At 32.5% G+C, this 14,550-nt stretch overlaps 1 protein-coding gene and 1 long non-coding RNA gene across 3 annotated transcripts in view; both read right to left on the bottom strand.

The window, feature by feature from the left end:
- Positions 1-14,550, bottom strand: part of LOC126779725 (uncharacterized) — a 46,773-nt gene that overhangs the window by 15,727 nt on the left and 16,496 nt on the right. The window lies entirely within an intron of this gene.
- Positions 1-14,550, bottom strand: part of LOC126779484 (modular serine protease-like) — a 34,723-nt gene that overhangs the window by 12,207 nt on the left and 7,966 nt on the right. The window contains exons 1-2 of one of the 2 annotated variants that reach the window (XM_050503493.1): positions 12,473-12,702; positions 1,091-1,139 (exon numbers count right to left, since the gene is read on the bottom strand). In XM_050503493.1, the coding sequence (XP_050359450.1) occupies positions 1,091-1,139; positions 12,473-12,506 (83 nt within the window). In that variant the 5' untranslated portion in view covers positions 12,507-12,702. Of the gene's footprint in view, positions 1-1,090; positions 1,140-12,472; positions 12,703-14,550 lie in introns of those variants that run through there. The other variant, XM_050503495.1, reaches the window with a different exon arrangement.

Genomic DNA, 14,550 nt, shown 5'->3' with positions numbered 1-14,550 from the left:
CCACAGAAGCACTGATAAAAGAGAAAGCCATTATTATATTCTCCGGGCTGCTACTGAGAATTTTTCGAATTAATGTTTCAATAACATTAAAAATTTACATAATTCCGAAAATATTTCACAAATAATAGCAGCATATATGTATATAATAGTAATTAATTATTTCACAACAAATCGCAATATTTATTCTTCCTATAGGTCGGTAACACTAGTATTTCAGTTTAGATTTTTCTAGAACATGAGAAAAAAATCGTTTTTAAGCATTCAGTTAATTATGCTGTTACTTTTAACATATAATCCAATGGGTATGGCCTGTATTTTTTTGTTTATGAAGTACGTAGGCGGTGGGGTACATAAGTAGTGGGATGCGGTAAATAAGTAGATATATTTAGTATAAACATTTAAGTACAAAAAGCCGAGATGGCCTAGTGGTTTGAACGCGTGAATCTTAACCGATGATAGTGGGTTCAAACCCGGGCAAGCACCACTGAATTTACATGTGCTTAATTTGTGTTTTTAATTCATCTCGTGCTTGACAGTGAAGGAAAACGTCGTGAGGAAACCTGCATGTGTCTAATTTCCAACACGCATTGGAGCAGCGTGTTGGAATAAAAACCTTCTCCTCAGAAGGGAGAGGAGGTCTTAGCCCAGCAGTGGGACATTAACGGGCTGTTACTTTACTACTTTATTTAAGTACAAGAATTGTTTACGCAAAGAAACGTTCGCATTAAAAAGGTTACTAAGGTATAAAACCTTCCGGTTTTTTTTCGGGTTTACAAAAAATCCCAAGAGACAGAAATAGATTATTCGATGTGAGCGCCAAGGTGCTCTCGAGAATTTTGATCAGACACATCCCATTGAAATATAATGGAGTTTACTTACAATACTTTATTTTTAACTTGGAACTGTAATACTTTTACGAAATCATACATACAAGATTTAATAATTTACTTAATTTAATAAATAATATAATTTTGCTTAATACCGCCCACGTGTCTGAGTCACGTTCCCACCGGATTATGTGACTGGATAAATACAGTGAGCCTATGTCTTTATTTGTACACCCGTTCATATGACAGCAAATAACACTTACCCCCTTCTAAAATTGTCTCTAACCGCTCCTTCCAGTTGTGACGAGATCACTGCAAATAAACAAATAATATTATTATCATAAAGCCGAGTCATAAACTCCCCCCCCACGCCGGTGGCGCTGTCGACATCATTTGAGCCAACAGCTACAGTTCAATTCGCAAAAAAAAAAGTCGAACCAATAATTCTGTACTCAAAACGCAACAATCAAGTTTCGAAAAGCTCTTTGTATTAGACAGTCCAACAGTAAAGCAACGGGGCACAGCTTGTAATAAAAACAATACATTATGTACAATTTTATATAATTCTAAATGATTAAACACTAACTTAACTCACAACACAAGATATATAGTAAACTATCTTATTATGTAATTAATTAATATACACTGGCCTCCAAAAAAATCGACCCACCTACATTTTTTGTAAAAAAGCTATCGTATGGTTTTAAACTACCACATATTTATATTTTTAAGATTGATAATGAAAAAATGCAATTGTAGGATTGTACAAAAACAGAAATAGTGCGCAAAAAATAGGTTTTTAGGTAAATATGTGATAAAACACGAAAACACAAAATTTTAAGCAATTTTATTTTTTTGTGTACAAAACGATTATGCCGTTTGTTTTTAAATTCGGGTGCCTAAATCTTACTTTAATAGGGAGTGTTTCCTCCTCTTGACCTAATCACTGCCTGCATACGCCTATTAAGTGACCTGATTATCTTTTTAATGTCTTCCTGTGGTGTCCGTTGCCATTCTTCAGTTAGGGCAGCTTCCAGTTGATTCAGGGTTTCTGGAATTGGATTTCGTGCTCGAACCGTACGTTTTAGCTAGTCCCAGAGGTGCTCTATCGGGTTCAAGTCCGGACTATTGGCTGGCCACTGCATAACTGGAATTTCGAGATAGTCTTTAACAATTCTAGCGACGTGAGGTCGTGCGTTGTCGTGCATAAGTTGGAAATTATCCCCAATATATCCAGCGTAAGGCACATGAGGCTCCAGAATGTTCGTTATGTAAGTTTCAGCATTAACAGCACGATTACGGAAAAAAACCAGCTCTGTGCGTCCCGTCAAAGAAATACCTCCCCAAAACATTGTAGAGCCTCCACCAAATCGGACTGTTTCTCGAATGCAACACTGAGAGTAGCGTTCTCCTGGCCTTCGCATGACGTTACGTCGTCCATCAGAGCCTACTAGAAACATTCAGCTTTCATCACTGAACAATACTGTCTCCCATTGGTCCAGTGTCCAATCGACGTGCTGCCTAGCAAATTGTAGTCTTGCTTGTCGATGGGATGCTGTGAGTTTTGGTCCTGTTGCTGGCTTGTGAGGGGTTAAGTTTTGCTCTCGAAGTCTTCTTCTTACAGTATTTTCACTCACAGACACTCCATGACTTTCTCGGAGTCTACCTTGAACGTCAACAGCCGAAAGATGTCGGTTTCTTAAAGACGTCAAACCAATAAAACGGTCATCGGTCGGGTTCGTGACACGCCCCCTGCCAGATCCTGGTCTCCGGCGATACTCCCCAGTCTCCAAGTAGCGTTTGTACACTCTTCGCACCGCTGAACGACTTAATTTTAGTGTTCTAGCCACATTTCGCTGACTTAACCCCTCATGAATAAGAGCTACGACTTGAGCAGCTTCTGCTTCAGTAGTATCCATTTTTTATGTTTAAACTTATTAAAATTATTGTTTCAACAAAGTTTCATACACTTAATCAATAATAAACATCGAACCGAGATGACTCCGCGTTAAGAACTGGAAATAAACTAACCATGCACTTTGTGCCCAAAGTAACGTTTTCTTATCAATACTTTAAAAATATTCCAAATATCCTCAATAACACTTACAACTCCTCCAAATCAATATCAAGTGGGTAATAAAATGTTAAATGTATGTCCCATAAGTAAAACAATCCACCTAGGTCGTCGCATAGTTAAGATAACAACTTTGTAAGTAAAAAAATACGGGTGGGTCGATTTTTTTGGCGGCCAGTGTATTTTCGTTACAAAACTATTTATTTGAATACATATTAATGACAATATCATACAAATTTTAAATACGGGCAACATTACATAACATTAATATCTATTATTTTATATAATTGTATGTTATATAAAAACTAAACGGCAAATACACAACAAATTATAATCACATAAGAAAGAAGAATGTACAAAAATATAAAAATATTTACAATCAATATATACTTTATTCAAGTTGGCTCTTGAGCACTTTAATTTACATAACCCCAAAGGACACTAAATATAAAAAAATAAAACTAAAAACATTTGTATTTTAGTAAGCAAAAACAATAATAAATATTTATTTAGTATAATTTTACATAACATAATGGGATGCAAAAAATTTATTACCACTTAGCTTGATGTCAAGACAATCAAAGCATTACATTTACTTATTAGATTATCAAAAAACAACAACAGTTTTTAAAGAAACTTGAAGATTAAATGAAAAACCAAAATATAATTGTTTAAAGTTCCGTAAGTTCCAGAAAGTAAATAGGGAGACATATGATTCACAATCATGTCTCCCTATAGGAATGACTACACACAATAATGCGTTTATTATTGGCTTACAAAATCAACCTTATGAATAACAAAATTTAAATAATTCTATCTCTTAATCCGGCTTGTACTATTCTATACAACATTCTAGCCTGATCCGAGACGGGATAGGCTAGTATGCTGTTAAAAGCTCCTATGTCTAATAAATTAATACTATATCTTATTATTTATGTGCTATTATATATATATGTATATATAATACTTCAATGCTGATTCAATGGCTGCCCTGCTGAAATAAATAATTGAACAGCATCTTCGCATTTATGAAAGCTGTAGTAACGATAATTGCAAATTATGACATGATGTCATTATTCTATTTTACGTTTTAACAATTAATGTACACCTTTGACGCCATCTATCGGAATAACAATGGAATATCAATAACACTATTTAACGCTAAACGCTGTTACTAGATGGCGCTTTGTGCTAATTTTATCGACTTGCCGACCGATGACATTAATTTTTCCCGAGTAATGCTAGCTTCTTTTCTTCATCATCTTGTTTTAAAAAAAAAAAGAAAAAATTAATCCAACAAAATGAAAAATATATTAATACAACTTCCTAATTAGGTTGATTCTACATGCGAATTAGTTTTTTTTTCTTGACGAGAACATAAGGGCCGGCGCCATCTTAAATAAGCTACCTCTAGTTTAGATTTAAGCCAGCCATCAAAAAAACCCATCGTGGTTCGATGTTTTTTTTTCTAAGTAGAATTAGAATCATAGGAACAAATTAAATGAATCTTATCAAATACGATTCGCCGAGTTGGATTTTAGCGATTTTACTCTACAAAATTGCAAACTGCGGCAATAGTACTTTCGTCGATATTTAACATTGCAAAATGTTTTTCAATACATTCCACACTGAGAGGTTCATATTATATTAACTATTTAATACAAAATTATGGTTTTTCAATTATTTACCTATCATTACCTATATTGATCTATTGTTTTTTTTTTCATCTATAAAACAATATTACAAAAGAACGTCGTCGAAAAAATAAATTAAACTTGGCTATTGGACCACTCAAACGAGCAAACGAACGACAGATCCGAGCCGTCCGAATATTGGAGCGAAACTAACAAGGAACCGATCACCGAAAGCCGACTGTCGGACATACGATACATACGTCATAATAATACATATGTTAGAGTAGGGCAGCAAGAGTCATCAGATGAAAAGTATTTTCGACATTAGTATACGCTTGCGGCTTTGCCCCTGAGTTAGGGGATACAGGTTAAAATAAAAATAGATGTGGGGTATAGGTTAAAAAGGAGCCTATTGCCGTCCTTAGCATTCAAGCTTGCTTCATACCAAATTTTATCAAAATCCGTTTAGTGAAAGCAGCGTTATTTTGGCATTTATAATATAAGTATAAATAAATATTATACAAGGGACTGAATAAGAAGTATTATTGTAATAGAATTCAAAAATTTCCTTTATTAATCAAATCTAAGATTGATGCTTTGCATTCAAGTGCAAATAGTGATTTTTGAAATGATTTTCCATATATTATTAATATTATTGTAATCTTCAGCTAGCTGAGCCTTTCCATTGCATTTTCCATTCCAAAGCATTTTTGATCTTTGAACTATCAAATAGTTCAGAAATATGATCACTAGTTATTTAGGATTAGTTCATTTTTAACACTATTATACATAAAAATAATTGTAAAGAACACTACAACAGTATTATCATAATATAAAAATGTATACTTCAGTTCCTTGTCTACTTAAAGTCCTTGTTAGTAGCTGATATATAAATGTATGTTCAAACATAACTTGCTACTCGTTCATAATTTACTAACATATTTTTTTTATATAAATACATGACAGATTGTTAAAAAACAATTCTTTATGCATTAGAGCGCGAAAAAGCATCTACAATATGACACTTACAGGTGGTAGGGCTTTGTTCAGGCTCGTCTGGGTAGGTGCCACCCACTCATCAGATATTCTACTACAAAACAGTAGTACTTGGTATTCTTGTGTTCCGGTTTGAAGGGTGAGTGAGCCAGTGTAATTCCAGGCACAAGGGACATAACATCTTAGTTCCGTAAGGTTGGTGGCACATTGGGGATGTAACCGATGGTAAACATTTCTTACAATGCCAATGTCTATGGGCGTTAGTGACCACATACCATCAGGTGGCCCATATGCTTGTCCGCCTACCTATACTATAAAAAAGGACATATAGCTTATTATTTTGAAAAGTATCAAAAAAAAAATGTAATCAAACAAAATGAGCTTTGGGGACCTGGTGCACCACACCACCTTGCCATATGGTACACCACTAAATATATAGCATTAAAATAGACCTTTAAGATATTAACTAGATTCTGGAGTTGCAAAATTGTAATAAATGGATAACATATTAATCTGTAAACTTAATATATAAAAAAATTAAAAACTACTCGTAACTCTTCGCTCATAATTTTAGAAATTCTTCCTCAAGTTCATATTATACCAATTTATTTACCATTCAAACTATTTATATAGAAGTCATACTATAGAGGTAAGATTTAGTTTAAGACAATTAGACGCTTAGTTAACCTTATTAAAACTACTACCTTGCTGTCAAGGTCTGTATGAATAAAATTATATAAACATCAGATACACATACATCTATGTATGTTTATCAATTAATTTCAGTTATAATTTCAAATATATTGTAAATATATTTCAAATTGTTGTGCTATGCACATCTCTACCTCTCTTTGTTATCTTTTGTCCTCTATGTAAAGGCTTTCTGGAAGAGATCTTTTATATATTTTTATGATATGCAATTTATACTTATGTTTATTAATATACGAGTATTTTGACTGTTTGGATATGAATATTTATTATTAATTGTAATAAAAAATATTATATGGATGTAGAGTTGTGGTTGTAAAAATGTTAGGTTAATTTTAAAATTCTAGAGGCAAATAAAAATAAAAATTGGTAGAGATGGAAAAATAGAAAATTAAACAAACTCTCTAAAGAATAGTGCTCCGGAAGTCAGAAAAAGTACCCATATTATTACAATATAAATTTACCAAATGGATAATAAATCTATTTTCTAAATTATGAATTCCAAAATGCTCAGGCCCCAGGATGATCATATCCGTTTAAAGTTACATCTAATAATTTCTTTTTATAAAATCTTAACAAATGTCAAAGTGAAATTTTACAAAATAAGTAGTTATCTAATTTAACAAAACAATAAGTCGTTATCTAAATGGATACAAAATTATTGTTGTAAATATAAATATTAATAAAGTTTAATTTTCTAATCTAAATACAAAATATCAATATGTAAATATTTTTTGAATCCTTTGAATGCCAACTTTTTTTTTTAATAAAATATTAAGTTACAGTCTATATAAATCACACGCGGTTCTATTACAGCGGCGAAAATAATATGTACAAATTACATACCAAAATCCAGATCTTTAAGTTAGTTAATTAAAGTTTAAACCTCCTTAGTCTTTCCAAAGAATATCATGAAGACATCTTGAAATAAATTCTTAAGAATCCCATTCGAATATAATTCCCGCGAGGTGTACCAGGATAATAACAAATCCACGATTATTTAAACAATCCAATATGGATTTTAATTAATTTCACCAAAATGTGGAATACTGTTCATGAAAACAGTACTTTTAAACAATATTTTTACAAAAAAATAAAAGTTACAAAAACTGCAAAAACTAATTTAGGTCACCATTACGACCCAATGACCGGAAGGAAAGTGAACAAATGTCAAAGAGCATCTCAAAGATAATAAATTAAAATTAGTTCAAAAACGCATAATGCTTAAAAAATTACATTTTGACAATATTTATATGACAATATTCAAATATTGTATAATTATAATCTTAGTTGCACCTGTTAAAGTCAACTGACACATGACAACTAATGTTTTAGGTTATTAATTTAATAAATTTGTCGTATTTATTTTAAAATAACGCATCCATGTAACGTGTAAAATTATGTTATATGATATTAGGAATTTACATATTATTTTTTATTTTAAGCTTAATATATTTCAACGTTTACCTTGTATTATTTATTAATTACACAAAAAAAAATCATGATATGATTGCTGTAGGGCACTATAAGACTACATACATATTGTATGTGGCCTACAATACAATACCTACATATGTATGTTTTTAAAGAAAAACCTTTTACAATAATAACACTTGAATAATATTACACATAACTATGAATGTTTGTTTTATTATTCTTATATATTTTATTTGCATAATATAGATACTATATTCACTGCACAATACACCATATTCTAATCTGTCGTTATTTTATACTAATACAATAACAACTTAATAATAAAACCGTAACCGCACCGTAACAGCCTGTGAATGTCCCACTGCTGGGCTAAAGGCCTCCTCTCCTCTTTTTGAGGAGAAGGTTTGGAGCTTATTCCACCACGCTGCTCCAATGCGGGTTGGTGGAATACACATGTGGCAGAATTTCAGTGAAATTCGACACTATTACACACAATTCGAATTATAATAACAAATTAAGCACATGAAAATTCAGAAGTGCTTGCCCCGGTTTGAACCTACGATCATCGGTTAACATTCATGCGTTCTTACCACTGGGCCATCGTATTAATCATTAAAAAAATACTTTTTGATTTTCAATTTTGGATATAAGCTCAGGCACAAGCACAGGACTGACTAAGAACAATAAATGTGAACACTAGCTACATTGCAAATAAAAAATATTTTAAAAAAAGCTACTACACCAGTTTATTGTTTCTTTTCGCTTGAGTCTGCTTTCAGAAACAGTGGTAGTTAAAATAGTAATGATTCAAAAACGCTTTAGTATAAAGCTTACTTGAATAAATACATTTCATTGGATTTTGTAAGTGCTTACTTGTATTAGAAAATCAATCACAAATTAACAATAACTACAATTACGGCTTCAGCGTTGTTTGTTGTTGTTGAATTATTGTTAATTGTAAATTATATTATTATTGGGTTTAAGTTAAAAACAATAATAATAATAAGTTAAAAAAAACCGAACTCAACACAACCCAACAAATTTCAACTAGCATGGATATGGTCCTTGCTTAGTTGAGTTCAACGAGTTGAACCTATGTTCTACAAACATTCATTCTACATGACCAAAACCATGGCACCGCCTACCTTTATGATAGGTAGGTTTGGAGAAATAATTGATTTTTGTAAATTCTTAAAAATACACTGGGATTTTAAACTCGGACCATTTAGATCATAGGCGATACATACAACCTAGATGGAGTAAGAGCCCGTGAACGCAAGACCTTCCTTATTTATATATATAAATCCGAATCTCAGCTCGCTCTCAACAGGAAACTATTTGCTACTATGGAGTATGGGTCAACGTGGCTTTAGCAGGTAGCAAAGGTGTATTAAATTTCAACTTAAATTTATCTAAACTATAATTTTCTACGGAATAATATTAAAAATACACGTCATTCATTTGCAGACATCTTTAAACTGTTTTATAATTTCTAATGTGGCAACATGAACATTGACAGCTACTTTTTAAGGCAGGAAACTGATTAATTTTTACTTAGGCTCGTAATTGGGTATTATAATATATTATAAGGATTTAATTATTTTTATCTGAACCTCATTCTGAATTTTTAAAAATAAAAAAAAATGTTGTACCGACAATTTAATTATGAGCAATCAGTGTTTTATCAAGAATAATAAAGAGGTTTTGAGAAGGCTAAGTAAAAATATTCCATAAAAAAAACTGAAGGATACCATAATTTAATTTCTTTATTGAAGCTATAGATTAAATAATCAGATAGGTACACTTTAAAACTTGTTGTTTTGTCATATTTCTAGCGGGGCGCTTCACTACTTACACTGAGCTCTTGCGCAATCATAACAGTCCATTCAAATTCTGCACTCATTTTCTTCACCTCTGTCTCTCTGTTTCGCTTTTGATAAAATTTGGTATGAAACAAGCTTGAACCTCAAGGAAGGACACTACACGGTCTACTTTGAATACCCAGCACCTGCCCCATCCCCATCAAGCGGGAGGGAACTAGTCTATACTAATATTTTCAAGAGGTTAAATTTGATTTTTTCAAAATTTCTTACGATTAGTAAGACGGATAACTGTTCATCTCGGGCGAAGTCGGGGCGGGCTGCTAGTAATTTACAAATTTAGAATTATCTCTGTAAATACGCTGCATGTTAATGTTTAATGTAAATATAATAGAATGGTGGAGCTCGTTGGCTCGACTCTACGGAGATGACAGCGCGTTTGCCGCCATATATTTTGTCTGTGCGCTTTGCTAAAAGGCGTGACAAAGACCGCCCCAAGGCGCCGAGTGGTCAGCGTTAGTGGGGCGGACGTACGTGTCTCAGATGCCACGTCTCGATTGATTTGTGTAGAAAGCCTCAACTAGTACACGTTGGCCTAGCACCTTCTTGTTGGACTGACGAATGACGAGTGAAGACACGTTGGGCCAACGTACTGGGTCACAATAACACTACTCCGTGTACGTTGGCGTGTTGGTGTTTAGGAATTGGCCGGCATTCACAGATAATCAAAAATCCTCCATACTCTTTGTAATATATAATAATATGAGCAATTAAAAAAAATTGTACCGTAGGATTTACCGTGTCCCTCAACTTTGTTTAATTATTTTAAATTTTAAGATATTTTTAAAATTATATATAGATTCTCGATTTGTTGATACTTTACCAAATATAAATTTTACAAAGATTTTAAAATATTTAAGACCATCGAATTTACCTGTCCCCTGCCCAACTCGTCAGATTATCTTGATAATTCCAATAATTTCATGTATATATGTGAATGGCTTAGTAAATATAATTTGAATTCTTTAGTCTAATTTAAAAGTTAAGGGTATCGAAAACATTTATTTTTATTTATGTTCTACTTAAAATAAATCTAAAATTAAAACCGAAAGTTTGAGCTAACCGGAACATTCCGTATTGTGACCGCTATTTTTTGCAAAAAAATCTTCTAAATAAGGAACAATTCGACACGAAATGGCGGCACATATATCATTCTTCATCGAGAGTCAGAGACGCTATTTTGCTTTAATTTTCAAATTAACTTGACCAGCGCGGACGCGGTGTTGAACTATTCTGCGTTTCAATTTCGTTCCTCAGGTGTGTGTGACCTAGTTTTACTATTATAAATCACTTTTATTTAGTAATTGTTATTGTTGACATGTTAATAATCTTAAGTATGATAGGTAATTGTTAAACAATTTAAAACTACAAGAAGGTAGCATTATGTGACCTCCGTTTTGTGACTTATTCTACGGTCACATTTAACGGAACAGCAGGTCACAACAGGTCGGAATGCATCAGGCTTAGTTCATATTGCACCCGACTCACCAAATAAATGTATACTGTTACAAAATGTTATCAATATATATAATATGTGCATCAAAAAATATGATCCAACTTTTTAATTTCTTAATCATTATCATTAAAATAATGTGTTTTTTGATGTGAAATAGTAGTAATTATTACAGTAGTACTGATGTTCCTCACTTCCAAGTAAAAAAAAATTGTAAATGTTGTAAGGTCCGATGCTTTTCGAATTTATAAGGTTACAGCTACAATTCTGAAACTAAAAACACAGTCGGAAAAACACTTGGAAAAGAAAAAAAAATATAAAAAAATGATCAACTGGCATTATATGCCATAAATTTAACGTTTCGTTTCTAGGTCGGAAAGCAAAATGTATGTCATAATAGGTACACATTTAGGCAATTTTGAAGTCATGTGAATACAACCTTTTCTTTTAAGACGTCCATTTTGTCACTGTGTGTGTCCCTTCAAAATTATGAAGTTAAATCTATGAAATCTACGAGTTCTTACGATTTAATTCCGTGCGGCCATCATTATGTATCTAGTAAAAAGCTACTCACATCAAGTAACATATAATATATTTACGGAGTAAAATTAAAAAATAACAAAGTTAAAAGCGACAGTCACAAAACTGAATAAAACACACATATTTTGTGTAAATCCTTAAGCTACGGCTATTTTCTTTGATTTGTCAAGTGATAATACGTATTACTAGTTTAGTTAAATTTTAAAAAGGCTTATAAGTTTCATACTTTTCCTAAATATTGCTTTTAAATATAGTCACACAACGGAAACAATTACGCCACAAAGTCCGTTTTGTTTCGATATTCAAGAGAAAATACCTCGAATTCCGTAAATAAAATGTATGCATTCTTTATGAAAATCAACGAATACTGACTGTAACCCTTTAATGATTTACAATGTTTTTTAAAGTATTATTATATTATAGTATTATTATATATAATATATTCGTTGCAGTGCAATTGAAGGGAAAAAATCATATCAATCATCTATCGAAACCGTAACTAAACTAGAACGTCGACTGTAATACCGTCGTTAGATGTCCAGCTTATCAACGGAACAATATTAAATAACAGAATAAACAACATGATAAATAAGTATAAAATTAAAGTATATTCAAAATATTTAATTTTATTAAATTCAGATAGTATTTAATTAGAATTAATAAAGAAACAAATACTGCGAATTAGTTGATTGGCCGCCATTTTGAATGAGCGTCCTTCGGTTCGAGCTTATGCCGCGATGTCGGATCGCGAATACGTCACGAAAATGTCATCGGTCCACATGGTAAATTTTGTAAAAAATAAAACAATAATATCCCTTAGATTCAGTTTCTCGAATAAATATTTTATATAATTAGTATCATTTTAGTAGCCTGACTACACCGCTATAATCACTAGCGACGTGTTACAGAAACAAATCACTTACCGATCACGACAAACGTCGAAGCCAAAACAGTCATTTTGAATCAACTTAAAATTTGTTAATCTTATAAATTGTCTGTTATTTAAAACAATTTTTTCCTTGTCTTCAAATATTTTTTAAGCGAACACGCACTGTTATAAATATTTAAAATAAACTCACTAATAATTTTATGCTTTAAATGAAATCATAGAATACACGTCTACCGCGTACAAGAACTAGACTGCAATTATGAATACTTATCATGGAGAGCCGAGATTATATACTCGTGCACAACGTGCTGAAGCAAATTACCCTCCCTCCCCCTTCCTTGTCCCTTTTATTACTCACGCGTCACAATTTACACCGTTTACTATTCTTTTTTAATATCCTGTTCTAATATTATTCGTAATTAAAGTCGAGCCGGTTGGCGTGGTTGGTAGACGCCGAAGGTTGTGGATTCGATTCCCCCAACCCCCAGAACAGACATTTGAACGTTTGCGAGTACTATTAAATCGTTTTTGAAAAGATCATTCACTGGTGGTGAACATTATCATTCATTTTTTTTTATTTCATTTTCATTTTCCCAAACGCTGTTAATAATCTACACCGTCCTAACGCAAACGCGTCGGTGGAGTGAACCTCACAAAATATCACACCCAGCCTGCAAACAGTTACAGTAACTACTAACAAAACCCGCTGCATCGCCAGTAACGAATTCAGTTTGTGACGAAAATCCTTATAACTAACATTTTAACGTCCGTAATACCTGAAATGAATGAATGAATGAATTTAACATTTAATTTATTTAAATTATTAGAAACGGTGTCTTAAATTTTAAAAAAAAATGTTTCGGTAAGCGCAAATATCGATATTAGCCTAAAAGGAGGTAGATATTTTGAAATCACAGGCACTCGCTTGTGCGCAACTCACTGATAAAGGAAATGCCGACGAAAGCTCAGCAAGATAATACTGAGTAGTATACAGGTGACTGATGAATTACCACTGTCAATGTCTGAAATGTGGACACATTTTCAGCCATGCCGGCGGCGCGTGCGGCGTGGTATTGTACTGCGCTGCTCGCCACCCGCAACCCCCGCCCCGTGGTTAATTATCCGGGCAAGCGCCGTCGTGAGGGTCGTACGACCGCCTTATTATTTATTATAAAGAGATGTTTTTTTTTGGTAATTTTGTGTTTAATGGATAAAATACAAAAACTACTGGATAGCTATATTATCAGCGAATTACCTAGGCTGTATTAAAAATCATAGATAACATAAAAATCTGAAAAAATTGAGATCTACGAAAATTGCAATTGTCTAACGTAAGGTGTCCGCGGCCATTTATCTAGCCACTAGACAGACGAGGCTGGCAAACACGTGTTTATAGTATACATATAAGCGAAACGCCACTAATCACGAGATCTCCTAAGTATAGTGCTTTCATTAATAAATTATCTTTAACTATGCTTTATTTATCTCATACACCGTATTGGATAACCAATCTAATTACTGGCATTCTATTATATGCCAAATAAAATTAAAGAAATTTAATTAATCTTGTACTGTAACTGGTAAAGTCGTATTTTATAAAGCGGTGGACAGTAAAAAGCTCGTAGTTATCAAATTTGAGTTCAGTCGAAACTAAACTGTCAATAATATCATTCACTACAGTTGCTAGCATATTGCTATGTTGTAATTTTATTGATTTAATAAGTTTAAAATTTTCATTAGGTTATAAGGTAATTTATTTATTAATTTTAAATATTAACTTTTTTAACGCATTATATATGTAATTATACGTAAAAAATAAATATAATATTTACGTTTATTTATCAAAAAATTATACATTTATAACGTAATACGTTTAGTTTCATTTCTACTTCGTTTTTATTCTTAGAAAAAGGTATGTTTCCTATAATAATGATCTACAATTACCAAATATTTATCGGCATATTCAGTACCCAAAACGATTTTACTGTATTAATTAATTTAATGATGTTCAATGAAACGGTAACAGCCTGTGAATGCCCCGCTACTGGGCTAAAGCCTCCTCTCCCTTTTTGAGGAGAAGGTTTTGGAGCTTATTCCACCACGCTGCTCCAA

The sequence above is a fragment of the Nymphalis io genome, chromosome 29 (genome assembly GCF_905147045.1).
Source record: "Nymphalis io chromosome 29, ilAglIoxx1.1, whole genome shotgun sequence".
In the NCBI taxonomy this organism is placed as follows: domain Eukaryota; kingdom Metazoa; phylum Arthropoda; class Insecta; order Lepidoptera; family Nymphalidae; genus Nymphalis; species Nymphalis io.
Note: the sequence above shows the minus strand (reverse complement) of the source record. Positions and strands in the feature narration are given on the sequence as shown.